The sequence below is a fragment of the Ambystoma mexicanum genome, chromosome 2p, assembly GCF_040938575.1.
Source record: "Ambystoma mexicanum isolate Mex_15411 chromosome 2p, UKY_AmexF1_1, whole genome shotgun sequence".
Classification (NCBI taxonomy): Eukaryota; Metazoa; Chordata; class Amphibia; order Caudata; family Ambystomatidae; genus Ambystoma; species Ambystoma mexicanum.
This window is the reverse complement of record NC_090923.1, coordinates 1,300,812,524-1,300,833,098: the sequence shown is the minus strand read 5'-3', so window position 1 is coordinate 1,300,833,098 and position 20,575 is coordinate 1,300,812,524. Positions and strand designations below refer to the sequence as shown.

The 20,575-nt window shown below is 45.5% G+C and overlaps 1 protein-coding gene across 2 annotated transcripts in view; it reads right to left on the bottom strand.

The window, feature by feature from the left end:
* Positions 1 to 20,575, bottom strand: part of PMS2 (PMS1 homolog 2, mismatch repair system component) — a 504,643-nt gene that overhangs the window by 91,184 nt on the left and 392,884 nt on the right. For both annotated transcript variants that reach the window (XM_069645634.1, XM_069645635.1), the window contains exon 11: positions 11,035 to 11,935. In XM_069645634.1, coding sequence (XP_069501735.1) covers positions 11,035 to 11,935 — 901 coding nt within the window. The remainder of the gene's footprint in view (positions 1 to 11,034; positions 11,936 to 20,575) is intronic.

Here is a 20,575-nt window from a genome sequence, read left to right as displayed (position 1 = left end):
ATTTTATGAACGATGTCCTCAGAGAGCTCATAGATGTGTGTGTTGTTGTTTACATTGACAACATCCTCGTTTATTCTTCATCGGAAACTGAACATCGGAAACACGTGAAAATGGTCCTCGAGAAATTGCGTCAACACAAACTTTTCGCTAAGTTGGAAAAATGTGTTTTCAACGTGACTGAAGTTGAATTCTTGGGATTCATATTATCACCTAGCGGAGTGCGTATGGATTCAAAGAAGGTCGATGCAATTCTCAAATGGCCATCGCCATCCTCCGTAAAATGTGTTCAAAGCATGTTAGGCTTCGCTAACTTTTACCGCAGGTTTATCCCCGAATTCTCTCGAATAGTCCAGCCCATCACCGCCTTGTTAAAGAAAAACAAACGTTTTGAATGGTCTACCGAGGCGGAACAAGCTTTCCAGAATTTGAAGACTAGATTTATCTCTGCACCGATCTTAAAACATCCTCGCCCAGAACTCCCCTACATCGTTGAAACTGATGCTTCGAGCCTTGCCATGGGGGCAGTTCTATCACAAAAGGACCGAGTAACCAATCAGTTGCATCCCGTGGCATTTTGGTCCCGCAAATTCTCGCCTCCTGAAATCAATTACACTATTACTGATAAGGAACTTCTAGCTATCAAGTCCGCCTTTAAGGCTTGGCGGCATTATCTTCTGGGGGCCCGACACACCGTTACTGTGATTACAGATCACCGAAACCTGCAATATTTGAAAACCGCAAAAGCTCAATCCTCTAGGCAACTCCGTTGGGCACTATTCTTTGCCGAGTTTGACTTCATAATTACCTATCGACCTGGTACAAAAAACGGTAAAGCTGATGCCCTTTCTCGGATGGGAGTGGAAGAACATTTGATCAATCCTAAACCTTTACCTATCATTCCCGAACAAAGAATTCTAGGTGTAATCGCCACACAATCCATAAAGGAAGTTAAGGATAAAGCCAGGCTACTGGTAACTCCAGCAGACATACAGAATTGGCATCTGCAGGGAAAGGACTTTACGGTGAAGGACAACCTATTATATTTCCAAGAACGGTTATACCTGCCCAGCACAGATTTACAGAAAAAGGTAATCTCTTGTTATCACGATTCTTTAATGGAAGGACATCCCGGTATGACCAAGACCTCGGAAAAGATCAAGCGCTACTTCTGGTGGCCGTCTTGGAAAAAAGATATCAGAGACTTTATTATGTCCTGTGGAGTATGCGCCCAAAACAAGAGTCAAAAGGAAAAACCAGCCGGCCTCTTACGCCCTATTGACATCCTGCCTCGCCCTTGGCATACGATTTCTATGGACTTCATCACCGATCTACCTCCATGCTCCGGATACAATACGATCCTAGTAATCGTGGACCTATTCTCCAAGATGGTGCATTTCATTCCACTCAAAGGCTTACCAACAGCAGCAACTCTGGCCCGAGAATTTCTCGAAAACATCGTCCGACTGCACGGTTTTCCTTCAGTTCTAATTTCGGATCGAGGTAGTCAATTTATTTCTCATTTTTGGCGAAGTTGCTGTCGGTCGGCTCAAATTGATGTGAGACTTTCGACCAGCCACCACCCTCAAACCGACGGACAAACCGAGAGGACCAATCAAACTCTGGAACAGTATTTGCGCTGCATGCTACAACAAACTGAAAAAACTTGGAAAGATATCCTTTGGATAGCCGAATATGCCTACAATAACTCTGTCCACTCGGGAACTGGGAAGACCCCGTTTTTTCTTTTATACGGTAGTCACCCTCGAACCTCGGAGTTGGATCCACTCCAAGATCTTGGAACACCAGCAGTAGACCACCTGCATTCTACAATCACCCAAGCCTTTAAGGAAGCCGTTTCTCACCTTCAAAGGGCTAAAGAACAATACAAGAAAGGAGCAGACCAACATCGGAAGGAAGCCCCCCAATATCAAGTAGGAGATCAAGTCTGGTTATCCACCAAATATCTACCTCTAAAAGGACCACGCACATTCAACCCAAGATACCTTGGTCCCTATTCCATCACTACCATAGTAAATCCAGTAGCGGTCAAGTTGGACTTGCCCCCTCACATGAAGATACATCCGGTCTTCCACGTCTCTCTATTAAAACCCGTGCAACCTCAAACCCGACTAACTACATCTCCAAAACCTATTCTAGTTGATGGAGAACTCGAGTTTGAAGTCAAAAGCATCCTGGATTCCAAGATCTCCAAATCTAAACTATTTTACCTGATTGACTGGAAAGGCTACGGTCCCCAAGAAAGATCCTGGGAACCTGCAGAATATGTCCACGCGCCTCGTCTAATCAAAAGATTTCATCAAACATTTCCTAACAAGCCCAAACCCCCGGAGAAGCCCGGTTTGGGAGGGGCCTTGAGGGGGGGTGCTGTCATGATCTCTGCTTCCAAAAGATCAGGACTTGCCCGACTCCCTTGGAAGCAGACCCATAACCCCGGTTCCGAGTGCCAGCCAGTCCCAATTGGGACCTTTTGGACCCTTTCCTGGCGCCAGTGGCACCAGGCTCATAAAGATGCCCAGTCCCAGCGCTGGAAGCGCCGGGCTCATAATGCTTGGGTGGACGTACCTGCAGCAGACCATGCTGCTTACTTACCTGCCAGTTGAACCCCGGATCCTCTTCTGTTTGGGACTACTTTTCCTGTTGGGTGGGGCAGGAGCCACTCCCTAGGTTCAGAACACTGGAACTCTTCTGGAAAGCAGGAACTCTTTTCTTACCTAGGCGTGGCTGTGGAAGGAGACACCTAAGCACTACAGGAGGCTATTTAAACCACACCCGATGGATGAATCTTGCTTTGTGTTATTCTGCATTCTCTGCAGCAGAACGCTCATCGTGTCTTCTGCTTCTGATCCTGGGCCTAAGGAAACAAAGGCTTACCATCCTGGAATCCAGTCTTCAGCAGCACCTGTAAAGACAAAGAAAGAACAGGTTAGCACTACGGTCTTCAGTGGCAGCGCATCTCTTACCTGGTCCATCGGCTGTCACCAACGCCTCGCGCTGCATTCCGGCATCTGAAAGACAAAGGCTTACCTACTCTTCGCATGTTCCGGAGGTCTTCGCACTGCATTCCGGCATCTGAAAGACAAAAGCTTACCAGCTCTTCGCACGCTCCGGAGGCCTTCGGCGCTGCATCCCGCATCTGAAAGACAAAAGAAGGTGCGTTTAAAGACATTGGGCAACTTTATGACTCACGTGTCATTACTCCTTCCCACGCCGAATCCAGTGGGTATTCCAGCACCCTTCAGCTTCTCTAAAGCTCCGAACTTGTACCTGCAAGATAAAAGGGACAGTTAGTGCGCATCGTGAAGCAGGCTACAAGCGCTTACCTACGTGCTTCCAGGCGCTTCTATTCCTCACGCGGGTTCGATCCTCAACTCTCATCAGCCCGCCATCCGCCATCGCCGGAACTCTGCAAAACAAGAGATATCATTACAAAAGACTTTTAAGACATTTGAAGCGCCCAGAACTTACCGTTCGTGCAGTTAACGACGGACATCAGTCCTCTGAGGTCAAGAGGCCTGCACCCTTATCCAGTGAAGGAACTGGTTACGGCACCCTGCCCCGAGGCAGATGGAGAGCTCGGCGTTCACTTACCTAAGGTGAGGGCGTTAACCTTTGGGGTTCTACAGGAATCCCATATTTTCTATCTGCAGACATCTTACTCTTCGAGTCAGACATACAGTGCACAGAGGTTCAGCCCAAAGAGCCAACTGTGTGTTACACATCACCTTTGAAGATACGGCATTCACCCAGTCAAGAGCGGCGCCTCTGCGGGAATCAGGTGAGCGTTACAATAAGGTACCACAGGCGGGCATGAGCCATCCATCCAGAGTGTAGCAAGTCCAGTATTTTGTTTATTGCTAGTGACCCTGGTAGAAATAACAATTAGGCAGTATGCTGAAATTAGTCTCACCACTATAAAAAATACCCCAACAGGTTACCACAACATATTACCAAGGATTATAAAATACCACCAAATACTACCATAATAAAAAAGACCACCAAGTAATGGATATAACCCCAAAATACAGTTACTGGGTGTGACCTTGCATTTTAAAGCATAACCATATTGTGCACTCACTAATTGAATTAGTGCTGCAAGGTTTTGCAGTACTGTGTGCTAATTTGACTCTCATTATAGTGCCATTGGCAATAGTGTCACCATGATCCAAATCCAGCAGAGTTTTCTGAATTGGCATACTATCTTGAGGCAAACCTTTATGCCCATGCAGTCTGGTTCTCAGAAAATGTGACAATATGGAAAGACAGAATTACCACAGAGGTAGAATGGGAGGCATTTCAAAACATTTCTGATGAAGGAAGCATTGTGCAGGTGTGCCTCCTTAGGCTATTCAAAGCACTAGAACGCAAGGAGGAGAATAATTGCATCATCAGATTATGCGCACAATTGTGGTTTCTGCTACACAGGTCCATAAAGATGCAAGGGAATGCAAGAGAAGTTATTATCAAGTTACAATGCAGTTTGGACAATGAATGTGATCAGATGCAGCAGTTAAAAGCAGAATTAAAACAGAGGGAGCTAGACACGGAATTGAAAGTGAAATGCAGCAATATGGCTACTCGGGCTGAGAGAGAGAAACAATTTAATGAGTGAGCAAGAATTAACCCACTTAAAAGCAATTTTAGATGAAATAAGACAAAATCAAAGATGCTGCTGTTTCAGAAATACAAACCTTTAGAGAAGATAACAGGGAGAAAGATAGAGAATCCCATGCTATGGAACAGGAGATATTTAAATTAATGAAAGAAAATGACGAAAAGGACAAAGCGCTTAATCAGTATCAGACACAAATCATTGAATTGCAAGCAATAATCAGTAAGGTCAGGGATGAGAATTCTGATCTCTGTCATGAGGCAGAACAGCTTCATGGACAGTGCAAGAACTTAGAACAGCAGATATTTAGTCTCAAGCCTCAGGAAAGGCAACAAAGCACTATATTCAATGGAACTGAACTCAATCACAGCTATGGCCAAGGAAACAATGTACCAACAGCTGTTCCTGTGGCCAGACCTGGTTATAACTCAATGGTGGGGCCCGAATCACCGGCAAATATTCACACGCATTCCTGCCCAAAAGTGAACAGGAATGAGCGACAAAATGACAAACAAAGGAATGCACCATGTAGTCCTTTTAAAATTATGAAATCTATCAAGACTTTGATTAAACCATTCAAAAAGAGAGGCAACTGTTGCATCGAAGACCATTTAGAAACCCTTCACAATATATTTAAGGCTCTCCAGATACCTAGGGAACAATATAGAAAATACTTTCACCTAATCCTAGATTCAGAAGCTACTAGTGTAATTCGTGGTCTCAATGAACAGGAACATTTTTCATGGGTGGATTTTGAGAAAGAGCTTAGACATCAATTGTCACCTTATCAGTCTATACAGGATGCCTAAAAAGCAGTTTATACTATGACGGCAAAGCCAAATATGTCACCTCGCCAATACCTTCAAAATTTGAAAAGAGCATTTTCACGCTTTGATGGGGCCTTTAACCCTAACTCTATAGAATTTAAGACTGCATACTTTTATGGACGAATTGTATGCCAGTTAATTTGTGAATTAAAAATGTGACAGGGAAAAACCACTAGAATGGATAATAAAACAGGGGACCAAACTAAATGAAGTGATATTTGGTAAGAGAGAGGAAGGATCTAAGAATAAGGAGACACATCCAAAGTCTAAAGAAGCTGCGCCAGGGATTTTGGAGGTAAAATCTGTAAAGATGCTGCTAGAATCAGCCCAAACTCAGGCAAGAAACAACATGACAACTAGTCAAAGGGGCATGCCTCCACATAGGACATGACCCCAAACCCTTATGTTTCAATCCATTGATCCCAGCAATAGGGATTCTTACATTAGCCCTAGATATTTGGGTAATTCTCCCAGAGTGGGATTTCACCACGATATGTCAGGCCTAAATAACAATCAAAATCGAATGTACAATGGCCCATATCAGACACTAGGGGCTCAGAGTAGATTTGACCCTAATACAATGGTATATGGCCACCAAGAAAGACCAAGATATGTGGATAGCTTCATTGAAAATGGAAACCAGCATAAGGGACAATTTCCAACAAATGAAAGACAAAATATGAATTATGTCCCTCGCCAATATACCAATCACCACCACCAGTTGACCATGGTCAAAGGATGGTCACTCCACATTCTCCACCTCCTGTGTTTCATGAATTCAGAGGTACCACAAATAGAAATCAATCTCCTGAGAGGTACTAGAACAGGCCTAATCAGGGTTAGTTTAACCATTACCTGCCCAGGCCACAAAGAGGAATCCAGAGACATGAACAGGTTTCAATGCCTAGAGGCCCTATTCAAAATGTTGTCTGAACAGATAGGAAAATGATGTGCAGTCCAAAAGCAACAGCCAAGTGAAGGTGCAGAATGTCACAGGAGTGATCTTGTGTGGTCTGACATTAAGTGACTAGTTAATAATCTCTACACTGATGGAAACACAAATGCTTATGACTCACCTTTGAATAATGGTTCTGAATTGTTTAATGATTTAAAATAAGAAAACAAACAAATGAAAGTGAGCCAGAGAATTTCAACACACAAAAAAGGAGTGTGGTTCAATTTAGAGTTCCTTCCTTCATCCCTGACTGCTTGACTGCCATCCAGGCTTGTTGCTCTTCCAATGATCTCTGCCTCAATGCCAACAAAACTGAGATCCTTCCGATTGGGACTCCGGCTCCCTCCTTTTTCCTTCTCTCTGGCCTCCCACTCTCCCTCTGCTCCTTCTTCTCAAGCCAGAAACATTGGAGTCATCTTTGACTCATCTTTATCCTTCCTCCTTCATATGCAGGACATTTCCAAGAAGTCCCACTTCCAACTCTTCCTTCTCAAAGGAATTCTCCCAGTTCTCACTTTCCCCAGAAGCTCAAAGTTTCCTGAGCCCTGGTTCGCTCTAGGGTTGACTATTGCAACTACCTTCAAGTCACAGGATTCAATAGGCATGTGTGATATTTTGAAGACATAAGAAACAATCTTTTATAGATAGCTTTTCCCTAACTCATGAGGGTAATACCAAGCAGGGTATCATTAAGTGTCTCTGCATCCACTGCATTTGAATAGTGTACTGAATTTAGCTCTGAAGATTCAAATATTTCCTGGCAGGGGGTTTTGTTTTGTTTTGTGTTCATGTTACCCCAGCCCCAGTCATAGTTGGGAATACGCTCAAGTTTATACTGTGACTATTGCCAACTGCTGCCTCCTCCTCAATCTTCCTTCCACTCTGTGACCCCTTCAGCTAATCCAGAATAGAGCAGCAAGACCTATCTTTGGCTTAAGCCCAGGTACAGCATCTCTCCTGCTCTAAAAAGCATCTACTGTCTCTTGGTTGCTGCACAGATCAAATTCAAATCCCTCTGCATCATCCGGAAGGCCGTCTGGGGCCGGGGACCATACTATCTGCAATTCTCTCTTACCAAATACCCTCCTTCTAGCCCTCTACGCTCCTCTGGCACCAACTACCTGTGTGTAAAGCGTTTCACTAAACAGAGCAGGAGCCTGCTTGCTTTCCTCATCTGGATCCTTCCTTTGGAACAGTTTCCCCCCTCCTTCTGGGTCTTGAGCAGGACCTACTTAAGTTCCAAAAGCACCTGAAGGCTCTCCTCTTTTCCTCCTCCTTCCCTTCTTCCTTCCTCTGCTAATCTCACAGTTGCTGTGATTGGTGTCTTGGACGCTCGTGCATCCTGTGGGCTTCTGACAATTCACACCGAATTTCCCCAGCTTCTGACTTCCTTCAGCACTTGCCTCAGCACAACCTCCGCACTGGAAATTCGCACTTTCCAACCAATGCGGCTACTGGCCGCATATCACTTACCATACCTTGTACTTCGTCTGTGTCTCACCGTTGAGCATGGACACCACAGCTCCTACCCCACTGCCCTCGTGTTGCACTTGCATGTTCTGAATACTTACAAGGCATAGTAGGTTCAGCCGTCCCTTGCCCCACTGTATTTTTTATTTTATTGTATTGTACTGCTATCCCATGTTCCCTCCCTGCTGCCCTGTGGGCGCTTTGAAACAGAATGTCTTTCCTATATAAGCGCCTATCAAGCAAACAATAAATAAAATAAAATAAATGTACTATTGTAATAATTCTAGATCCCCTCATGAAGCAGTTCTCTTTACATTAAATTACTTGGTGTGCTCTCAGAACTAGGGCGCCACGCTCTGGCAGCCAACAGTTTTCGCTGGGTTCACTTTCACAACAATGCACTGTAGGAAATCTGACCAAGTTGTAGCGGGAATTGTTTCTCAAGGTGCTTTGGGAACTTTGCCTGCAAGTTCCAATATGCAGCATTTCATAGCTCCACTCTTCCTGACACCGCCGAATCCCATCCTCAATGCTGAGCGGCTTTGTGTCTGACATTTGTGACAAATCTCGGATGTCGTCCCTTCTCCCCTAGGTGGAGCCCCTTCCCATGAGGCCAGGGAGGTGAGGCTGCTACCTGATAGTCCCCCTCGGGGTGGTACTCATCGGGAGGATCTCATGGGGAGGGATACCCCCTATGGGACTAGGGAGAATTCTTGGGGAAAATGTGGTATGTACATAATACATCCCAACCTCCCTCACCCTCATTACTTGGACACAATACACTAGGCCCCCACACTTCCATATACTTGTGTCAAGTAGATAATCCAAACCTTGTGAGGACCACTGTGATGAGGAAGAGTTGGGACTACTGGCCCGAAGTATGCTGGAAAAGTGGGACGAAGAAGAGTCCAGCAAGCCCAATAGAGAGTGATCATAATGATAGTGGGACGAAGAAGATGTGCAGAGTTGTGAAGAGCGCTCCATGGAACCAACGTGAGCATCCCAGTATGGACATTGTAAGAATATAAAAACTAATGAAGGACAACAGAAGAGTGAAGAAACAGGCAATCATTGCGAGACGCTGAGAAACCCGAGAATTGCAAAGGAGAAACTGGCGACGCGGAAGGAGAGCAGAGAGCTTTTCCCTCAGGGGCTGCCGAAGTCCAGCAGATAAAGGGAAACTGCGGGACGACGGTGTGGCGGGTGAAAGTGCAGCCGACACCATCCAGAACGAAACGAAGCATGATAACCGGGAAGGACAGGCAACGGGAAGCAGAGACACAGTGAAGGAAGAGCGGATGAGGACCCTGGCAACAACCAGCCAAGCACCCGACAAACACTGAAGGTAACGGCGATGCTCAGGGACTGGCAGGGGCAAGATAGCACAGGAGGCAACACTGTAAGGCAAAGAGACTTTCTCCAAGGTGCATCTCCCGTGTGGCAGTACCTGATAGGGGAGTACACCAGGACTGCCCAACACAGGTCCGTGGGACAGGCTTGACACACAAATAAAGCCTGAGAAAGGCCTGGGGAAGGGAGTCATTGATGAACATTATGAAAGAAGGCAATAGAAGGGAATCATTCTCTTGGCATCGTGAAGAGTCTGAGAAAGGTCCAGGGGAAGGGAATTGTCCCACCCAGGTTTATGAACATTGTGTGAAAATTTAAGGGAATGCGGTCATTTCCTTGGCATTGTGAGAAGCTTAAGAAAGACCAGGAGAAGGAAGTTGTTCCCCGGCATTGTGAATGGCAAGGTAAAGGCCAGGAGAAGGAAGGCATTCATCCCTGCGCTGTGAATAATATTGAGAAGCCTGAGGAAGGTTAGGGAGAGAGGGAGTCATCCCCCCTAACACTCTGGGGATACAAGACCTTTTTTCATGTGCTTTGGTTGAGTAACATGCCAAGAAGGCTCTGGAGACTTTTGGTTTTTACCCATTTGAAGAACTTTTCCTTTTTGATCACCCGAAAGTGAACTTTGGTTAATCATCCAGAAGAAGAAAGCTATTCTTCTGGACCAAGAAGATCACAACTTTTACTTAGTTTGATTTAGAGTGCAAGGGAAGGAAATAGGTTTTGACACACAATGGTAGACTACTTGTTTTGACAGATATCCTGACAGAGTCCTTAGTATTTGGTTGAGGCAGGGAAACCCCTCTTAGTAATAGAGGCAGCTAAGGTTTTCTCTTTTATTTTGACTAACTAAATGTCGATATCCAAAAATATGCCACCTGTGTGTCAGTCTCCTACACCATCACCATCTTTTCATGCTCAGGTAGCCCATCAATGCTCTCCATGCTAATATCGGCTCTGCTCCAGTGCTCTATGCAGACTTTTTACCGGACGACAGTGGTTCTGATGTCACACATTTCCTCTCTTTTTGTTTTTGCCACTCCAGCAGTGCCGCAGTTGAGTTCACAAGACTATAAAAAGCTAAATATACTCCAATTCCTTACACATTTAATGCTAATCAATTTTATCGACTGCAGAATGGTGAAAGGCTGAGCTAGTCCTGCTTGGCTGTGAACCAATGACCTGCTGCTTGAGCACATCTCAGCAGCAAGCATGTAACCCCTATCAAACCAATTTGTCTTAAGCAAACTGCTGAGAGACAGGAGTACAAACCGCACAATACTCCACTTAGAGGCAAACCCATTCACCTGCTTAGTTACAGTTTGTATTGGTTGGGTCAGTTGTTCGTTTAAAACAGCAAGACATTTCAGAAATATGTAAACTAACTTATAAATACAAGTGATCAAAACTACTATATATATTTTTCCTTATCAGAGGGCTTTAACGTTAAACCTTTGTTGCTGGTAAAATCGTACAACATATCTCACATTACACAAGAAACATTCTGAAAAATATCTTAGTCTGATTTTCACGTTATTTGTGGAAGGCACATATTTGACAACACTTTCTAGCCTTCCAAGCATCAACAGGTTGTTTATATTAAGAGAGACAGACAAGAGGTAAGGCAAACTCGCCTGCAGTATCCAACATTATTTGTGCTTAAAGTTTCAGCTGGTGCTTTTTCCGATAGGCCTCTTGCACTAGCACAGCTATTCTGATAAATATATCCAGTTTTGGACAGTGGCATATTGCTCATATGGATAACCATTGACATTTTTGAGAAATCTGGAAAATTACATTACCTGATCTCTTTCCGTAATTCATCTTCTGCTTCTTGATTTGTGGATGGGTTGATCTTGGCTCGGAATCGCCTGTACCTTAGTGAATCAGAGAGCTGCTTCTGATGCTGGAGCCTTCGAACCCTTTCAGAAAGAGCCTTCATAGAAAACCTGAGTGGGACTGTCTTTTTCATAATATTTACCAGCACATCAGCTTGAGGCACTGTTGCGTCAGCTTGAGCGGGCTCCAACTCTGCTTCGAGCGGAGTACATGGATTTGCTTGGTCTCTTTTAGAGCGCTTGGCATTTGAACTGAAATCATTGTGGTGCTCATCTCTCATGCTTGGCTGGTTCAATGTATTTTCTGCCACACAAAGACTAGCACTAAACGTAGGAGATATATTATGGCAGTCAACGCTTTTAAAACTTGTACTCTTAAAATCTTCTTTGGCAGAGTCAGCGCCTTCCTCTGGGGTGCCAGTATCACTCTCGCTGCTGAAGCGGATACCAACATCAGGAGTGCTAAAGCAGGAGTCGTGCTCAATAGCAATGCTCCCCTGCCCAGAGTCGGTGTCACTTTCAGCTTTCGTGGTGTTTTGGCTAAATAAGCCAGAGTCAAAGTCTGCTGTCTCGGTGCATCCACCATCTGCACTAGAGGAATTGTTTTTTTTACTGCTAGCAGAGTTCAGAGCACCAAAAAATGACTTAAGTGTTCTCTGACCAGGGGAGGACTGGAGAGGCTTTGTACATTTGTTACTCCGTTGAATGTCCTCTTCTTTCATTTGATGAAGGGAAAATGCCTCTCTTAACTTGGATAAACTTACTGAAGTCCTGTCGACTTGACTTGAGTTCTGAGATGAGGTGGAATTGCAGAATTCGGATTTGGAGGATTCAGTAACTTCGGGGTGTGCCTTTCTTAGGTTACCTAGACAAAGAAAATTATGTTAAAGATCACATAAGACAAGTGTCCCTTGTAGGTTGCACTCTACCCTCTCTTTTCTGCTATGGTGTGAATTGGTAGAGCATACCCTTGAGACTGAGCTACAACATCTATGGCCAATAGTGTGAATTAAAGTCTTGTAGAAGGTGCCAGATGAGGTGCACTGGAAAAAAAACAGAAGTCAACCTCTCTATGGGTAATTGTAATGCAAAAGCAGTCGCTAACTGCCCAAGCTGCCCATCAATGTGGATCAGCTGTTCTCAAGGAGACAGTTCTATCACCTCTATTTTATTAGCAAAATGTTCATAAACAGTGAGACCGTCTTTGTCATGAATTTCAATATTTAAAGGAATGCAGAGTAACCTTCAGTAGTGCTGAGACCATTTGGAACCTTACTATTTAATCTAATAATAATTTAGGTTTCCGATTTTCTCAGGATCGATTCTTTCACCACTACGTGGGTGGGGGGCTCCTTTGCTTAACCCTACGCATTTAAGCAAATTGTTGTTTTGATTGGGCATTACAGAGAAGTAGGTTGTAACAGGGTAATTATCAGCATTTTTGATGGCTCTAATATGTTCAAGGATACCTATTTTCTGTCTAATCTACAGTTTATGGCATAGACACAGAAGGCCATATAAAGTTCAGAATTGCAGGCAATGTTGGTCGCTAACAGTGTTTCAAACAAACATGTTCAAACTGGGTGGTTTTAATATTTTTCTGACAAATGGAACAGGAACCACAGGGGATGGAACCTGATGGTTGTTTTAACCAGTTACGATCATTTGGAACTGAATAATGACTTCTGGTTAATCAATCTCCCAAATATTTGCCTCGCCTATAACAAAAGGTGTGACTCACCAATAATGGATTATAAAATGGCAGTGCTTTCTAATTATTCCTTTAATTTGATAGGTTTGTAAATCAAAAGTGGTGATGAATTGTCTATGATCCACATTTGGTCTAGTTTCAGGATTAAATGCTTGGTTCTTATTTTTTTAGATGCTTTGGTGAATGCTTGATTCACTACCTTTTTAGCATAGCCTTGCTTAATAAAAAGCTAACTAATTTGTTTGCATGTGGAGCTGAAATCTCCATCTTTAGAGCAATTGCGTCTAGCTATAAGTAATTCCGATTATGGAATATTTTGAATATTAAGGGGATAGCAGTAAGAGGAAGCCTCTAAAATTGAGCTTTCTGCTGTTGGTTTGCAGTACATGGCTGTATGAATGAAATTATCTTTCACTTTTACGATTACAAAAAGAAATTCAATTTGTGTACTTCTGTAATTTGAACTAAACTTGAAGTTCAAATTATTGTTGTTAATGAAATTGACAAACTGTTTTAAAGTGGATTTGTGACTATGTCATAATATGAATAGGTCATCCCATAATATGAATAGGTAGGTCATCAATGTATCTTAACCACATCATTATATTGTCATGCCACATGTTCTCCCCATTTTGTCATATTTAGTGACAAAGTCACAGTAGAAACATCACATCCAGGCATCGATCCGTATGAGAGGAGGGCTGACAGTATCGGCCCTAAACAATTCCTAAACCCCAGAGACAGCAACTAATACCAAGTCCTAAATAAACTGTGTATTTAGGACCTACATCTCCCAAGACACATCAGTTTTAGAAATCCTAAACCCAGAGCGGATTTCAGAGTTTTTCCAGGGAATCCGGGAGATATATGCTATGGCGAAACACTAGCAGATCCAGGGAAATGTCTTACTCGAAAGGTGCGTTTCCTTGAAGGGAAAAGCCCTAACTCATGCCACCACCCTTGCCCCAGCAGCAGCGCTTGTGAAGGAAAATGGTTTCTCCCTCGCCTGCAGCATTTAAGAGAAATACACCCTTTCCCTTTCCCAAAGGGAAACACGATTTTTCACATGTGGGTACTTACTAGAGATTTTCCTGTCCCTTTTGATGGCTTTTTCAACATCAGAAATCCACAAAGCTAACTTCTGTGGCAGGGGGCAAGCCAGGAGACAAGGCAGGAGCAGAGCAGCTAACACACACCACCTCTAGCACTTGGAAGCCAACTGAAACAGATCAAAGATGGCAGAAAGATTCTTGAAGGCTTTCTTCTATGGCTTGGAATTAGAAGCTAATTATCCAATCAGTTTAAAGGTTTGACTCAGCCAAGGGGATAACAGTGAGGGCTATATAACAGAGGTTAAGAAACACAGACAGCGTCTTTTAGTCTGGTTAACGAAGCTGGACTATTTGTCCCTTCTCCCCAGAGGGGAGCTACCCCCTTTGTGGCTAGGGAGGTAGGCCTGCTCAACAAGACCCTCCTTAGGGATCTGGGCAAGTGGGAGCTCACTGGAAGTGACTCCCCTCTTGGGGACAAAGACTCCCATTCTTACAAGGAACTCCCTGTCCAGAACACATTATCTGCCTACATGGGAATTGGAAAGACTGTTAACCCTATTTTGCATTCACCAAATAGTGACATTTCTTCAATCTCTTTGGCTTCAGTTAATGCTGGATCTCTCCTGAACTCCACAATCAAAGAGCAGCGACACACCCCTTTTATTTGTAACGATGTACATAAAACCACAAGCAACTTGGAATTGAGGGGAGAGAATCCTACGCAGAGGCGATCCTCGGACGGGAAGACGTCCTGGAGGGGCAGCGCCATGCTAGACCGCAGAGCCAGCAGTAGCGTGGAGAGCGAACAAAACGCCTGCAAGACACTGGAAGGCTGGCATCCTCACCTGCAAGGAAAACTGCATCAAGAAGGTGGCGGGACCACACAGAAGCCGTGGTGGACGTGGAGCCCATTAACTGACACCGAGACCAGACTGCAGCGGAGAGACAGAACCCTGGGTTTGGCACGAGAAGTACACTAGATGCTCAGCCGAGCAACGGAAGGGCAGCAAACGTTCCTGAAGAGGTAACGCCTTTTAGAGGGGCTAACAGTAATATTCGAGTCTGGGAAAGCCACAAGGGTTACGTGAACCTGATAAACCAGAGTCGGCAGACACCCTATCTAAACTGAGCTAAAGCAAGTGTATCAGAGGGGCTCTGGAGAGCCCTGAGAAATCGAGAGACATTAACATTAACCGTTGAGGCTGGGAAAGCCACTAAGATTACAGGAGCCGGACAAACCTTAGTGGGAGATGCCCCATCTAAGCTGCCCTAAAGCAAGTCTACCGGAGGACCAGAGGGCTTTGGATGGCCGTGGGAAACCGAGAGACAGTCCAAACTGGAGAAAGAGAGAACCTGGAGGGTTCCAGTCATTAAGTATCGAATCAGAACATTGTCAAGCACCAAGTCGGAAATCGGAGCATTGTATTAAGAAAACCTTTCTTCCTGGAAAGAGGGAATCGTATGGAATTAAGATTTAGCATACAAAACCTGCAGAGAGGTTGAGAACTGTATTGCGAACAATTGATGAACGTTTGAAAACGTCCTGGGAAAGAAATCCAAGTTATTGGGCCTGTCCTTGGCTTCTGCCTGATTGGGCCAGGCAGAAGTATAGGAAAGAGGCTATTGCTCTGGCCTCCTCCTTTTTGTTATTATTTTCCTAAGTGGTAGGACCAGTTAGCCAATAGGATTTGGACTAAGTACTATTTCTTTTGGACTTTGACAAGCACCCTTACTTTTTGTTAGTTAGGCAAGGAACTTCCCTCATAGCAGTCTTGCTAGATGGCCGTTTCTTTTTATTACCTCCTTACATAATGGCAATTCTTAGTACGACACCTTCTGGTTCGCCACAGCTGGGAGCTAAGGAGAGGAGTTTGCTGAGGAAGACAGAGTGCACCATAACAGGGGATCCTGTTGAGCCCAAAAGAGGGGTGTGCTCCAATTCGCCACCAAGAAGACCCAAAAGTGGGGTCTGCATCAGTGGGGGGAGAGAGACTTTGGATCTAGAAGAGGGGAATAATTAAGAGAGAGATGGAGAGCGTAGTGAAGGGGAGGATGTTTTTTGTACACTTCACAGTGAGGAAGCCCCCAAAGGTACTGAGGCGGAGAGGGCCTTGTGGTCACCAGAAGAAGTGATAAAGACTTATTTCTAGAGCAAATTAAACAGGGGACCTTCCTGACTGGAACTTTCTAAATGCCTTTTTGGTTGCTATCCTTTCTTTTATAATCCTTACTTCAAGGACTAGGTTTCTCAAGAACATTTATTTTACAGCCATTGTGATGAATCCAATGGAGCCATCACTGATCTCCCGGCGGTAACCTCCTCCAATGTCAGCCGCTACCTGATCCTGACCCTGGGGTGTTTATATGAGGGAGGATCACATGGGAGGTGACAGCCTCAGGGAGGATGTCATGGCTTCATTGGATGAGACATGGTATCCCCCATTAGCCCATGAAGATGGCCCCTTTATACCCAATACCCTCATGGCCTATTGCCATACATCTACACCCCCTTCTAGGGAAATTAGAGAAACCCTTTCCCAAACCTCTATAGATCAAACTTCCGTCCCTAGTCTAAAATGTGGAATCTCCAAGACCACCTTTTCCAGTTCTAATTATTCACCATATAGAACTGACTTTTTCATTCAGAACTATTGAAAGAAATTTTCTAAGCAAACTACATCAACCGGGGACGCTGTTGAGCAGCCAGCATGATGGCTGCTTAGCTTAGAAGCTCTGCTCTGTGGCACCAAACTCTTGGCAATTATCGCAGTTAATGTAATTGTAGCCGATTGATAATCATAAGGCACATTGCTGCAGGAGGCTGCACTGCCCACTCGTAGCTTGGATCCCTCGCCGCCCTGTGATTGCAGAGATCTACCTGCTGGACAGGCTGGCCTGGGCGAGTACCGGGTGTTTGGGGATCATTTTTTCGCGCCGCCTCGTCAGTGCAGAGAGGCCCTCCTGGGAGTTGCTGCGTGGGCTGCTTCCCACTTCAGAGGTGCGGAGGAGTGCCAAGGATGGTAGAGGCCGCGTCCAACAAGGATTGCCGCAACAGCCTCCCGCTGCCAGGTCGGCCGAACCAGTTGATGACAGAGGGTGTGACCGTCTGAAGCGATAAGGCCTCATTCGCTCTCCTACAACAGTTGCTGATACTAAGAGCCGGCACTGGACGTGGTGCTGTGACTGCCTCTGGCGGGCCCAGCGGTCTTCAACGGTAGGGAGGGACGATGGTTGATTCCAGTGCCGGGAGGCACACCAGCCCATTATAATCACACGTAGCGCTGCCCTTCAGGCGGATCAGCCCTACCTGACAGGCGGGTCAGCCCGGCTCCATAATGTTATCCGTGTGATGTAATCCACAGGCTGGCGTTTTGTGCAGTGGCCACCATTGTTTGTTGCCACACATTCGTAACACAGAGGAGCGTGTGGCCAGCATCTAGGTTACTGTGCACTCCCTTGTACCCATATGGCCACGAGGATCTTGGTGATCAGTGGTGCATAATGAATATTACAAGTCAGACATACTATACTGTGCAGTGGCACCGGAGGAGGAATCCATTCTGAACCTCTGGGGCCGAAATTTCAAGCAGCAACACCTCCCTACTATTTTCAGCTCACTGCAAGTCATTACTAGGGGGGTGCAGGTGGGGGTAAGAAGGCTGGAGCAGTGGATACGTTTGCAAAATCAATCCCCCGGAGAGAGGGAGATACACCGCCTCAAAGTGAAATCGTCCCAGAACAGTCAAGGAGCACCCTTCCTCCCCCCTTCTGAACTACAACAAATGCTTGACACTATGAGGGTTTACAGCTGTGAATGAAAAATTTGTCACCACCATCAGGGCGCAGCTCGCTAAAAGAGGCCCAACGAATCAATGAGGCTAAGGAACGTATCGGGGCAACAGAAGACACGGTTCGAGATCTACAGTTGGCAGTAAATGCTCTGACGAAAGTCAAAGCCAAATGCGACTACCGCGAATCTCGCTCACGGACGTACAATATAAGAATAGTCAAGGTCCTGGAGGATTCCCTCACTGGGATCATGGAGCAGGCGGTGCAGCAGTTGCTCAGAGAATTGCTGGGAGAGCCACAACTGTCACCTTTTTGGCTGTTGAGTGGGCGCGCACGATGCTGACCCAAAAGAAAGATCAGGTGACTTTCCGAGACCAATAAAGCCAAAATATTGAGCTATCGCAACTGGCAAGTGACAAGAAAGAGCTACGGTTTGGCTCCCACGTTATCCAGATTTTTTCCGACTTCGCAGTGGCAGTTCAGTAGGAGCGTCGTCAGTTCCTGAGGGTAAAGATGATGCTGCAGGAACACAATATTCCGTATTCAATGCTATGCACGGCTAGACTGTGTTTTCAATTCCAGGGCACATTATATTTTGTTTACAGTTCCAGAAGAGGCAGTAGAGTTTATCGAGGACAAATACTGACTCACCAACCTCCTATTGAGCCTCCAGACTACTTATCTACAACGTGAGATCATTACCATGTAATGTTCAGTGAGATGGCATTAATTATGCATGTGTTGATGGCATTGGGTTTACGTATCACTGTTAATGAATATTCCATTTAAAAAGGCTTGGTGTAGTATACTGTTTGTACAACTCGGCAGGCAGCACAGAGATGTTCTGGGTCCTGTTTTTGGAGCAACTATGAAACACATGGTGGATAGCCGTTGAGACAGTGCCGGGCTCGGCCCAGATTAAATCACTGAGCTGGAATGTCCGTGGGCTGGTTAATTGTGTAAAGACACAGTAAATCATTGCTCAGGCCAATAGATGGGGCGCTAATATACATTTTTTACAAGAAACTCACGTAGTGGAGTCAGTTGCCCAACTGATTGCTCAGTCTTGGGGTGGGCAATGATATTACACATCTTCTTCCACCAGGGCATGGGGGTGATGATATTGACTCATAAAATGCTTCCATTCTCCTGTCAGGATTTGATTGTGGATGAAAGAGGCAGGTATGTAATGGTGCACGGACTGCTCCGCAAAAGAGAAGTAGCCTCGTTAAACTGTTATGGCCCCAGCATAGTCGACCCAGATTTGCATGTGGAGTTGACAAATCTTCTGCTGCGATTCCTGAAAGCAGCCCTTATATGGGGGTAGGTGGGATTTTAACACCACTAAGGATTGTAGTAGTGGACAGGTTGACCACTGTCCTGCAGGACTTGAAGGCGGTTTGGACTCTTTGGTCTGCGGTGCGGGATCTGAACATTGTAGATGTCTGCCAGTTGCGTCATGGCATGGAGCAGGGATTCACATTACTGTGCGGTCCGTAATATGCATTACTGCATAGATATGAGGTTTCTCTCAGATTTTATCCTCTGTGAGGTGGTGGACTGCGTCATGTATCTTAGAACTTTCTCAGATCATTCCCCTTTAATGCTGGTTAACTGGTCTGTGGAGGGTACCCCTAAACTCCCATGGCTCTTGAAACCCGAGGCACTGAGGGACGTCGCCTTTGTGCAAGGCCTACAGGATGGTATCAATGTTTATTTCTTGCAGAATGTGGGGTCGTTGCGAAGACGCAGTGTTATGGCAGGCGCTTAAAGCCTAAGTGTGGGGGGGGGGGGTCACCATGTCGACTAAACATGGAGTCCTGAGCGAGCTTAGGCAAAATATGGCTACATTTGAGGCTCGCTTGAAGGAACTCCAAGATTGCTATGCGAGAGATCCCACTCTTGCGGTGCTTTTTGAGTCCAAGTGTAAGTTGGATAAATTCCGAGACCTTGCTCAGAGGTAAAATTCTTAGACAGGCCTGGGATGGCATGCCGATACGGGGAGGCAGATATCCCGTGATGTTTCCAGGCCCAGTTCATCAGTAGAGGTCGCAGCAGCAAGATGGGTTCCGTCATTTTTGTCAGACCGTACTGCGAGAGTCTTTTTTCAGGATTCATTAGCAAAAGTGGTCCTGGTCTCCTGCAGCGTGCCACAGGGATCCAGCGTGTCTCCAACGTTGTTTAATATCTTCATGCTCCCACTATTTAAACAACTGGATGCAGCAGAGATAATTGATGCAAATTACGGTGATGATACACAGTGCCTTGTGCCACTGTCTGGTGACTATACCACTGACTCCATTGCCCTCAATTGTATCTATGGGCAGATACAGGCATGGATGCAGGTTAATAGACTAGCACTCAATGACTCAAAGACTGAACTCATGGTCATGGGTACAGCTCCCCAACTATGGAAACTCAGTCAGGAATACTGCCAGTTCACCATAGCAGGCTTTTCTATTAAAACACAGCGCAAGGTCAAGACTTTGGGAGTCACCCTTGATCAGAACTTGTCCATGAAAACACATGTGAACAGCCTAGTCTCCTGTACCTCCTACTACCTCAAACTTTTAGCCCAGATTTGGCCCTTTTCGCACAGCACTAACTGCGCCATGATTGCCCGCGCTATCATAGGGGCTAAGCTAGACTATTGTTCTAGCCTTCTGCTAGGGGTAGCCAGAGGGAAATTATCCTGACTACAGGTTGTCCCATCTTGCTAAGGTGAGTTGTGTGTAGGCCCGGAGGCCTTGGGTCAACCGTGTGTGTGTTTAAAATCTTGTTTGTACCGGAGTGCCTCGGTGCTCCATGATTCTCTGCCCGGCCCGCTTCCAACTTCCTGATTGGCCTTCTCCGCCTCCCATCCCTCCCATCTCCCCCGATTGGCTGCATCACATCCTGCAGCTGAGGCCCAGCCCCTGTGCAAATTTCTGCTGCGCCACTTGCCCCATCTTGC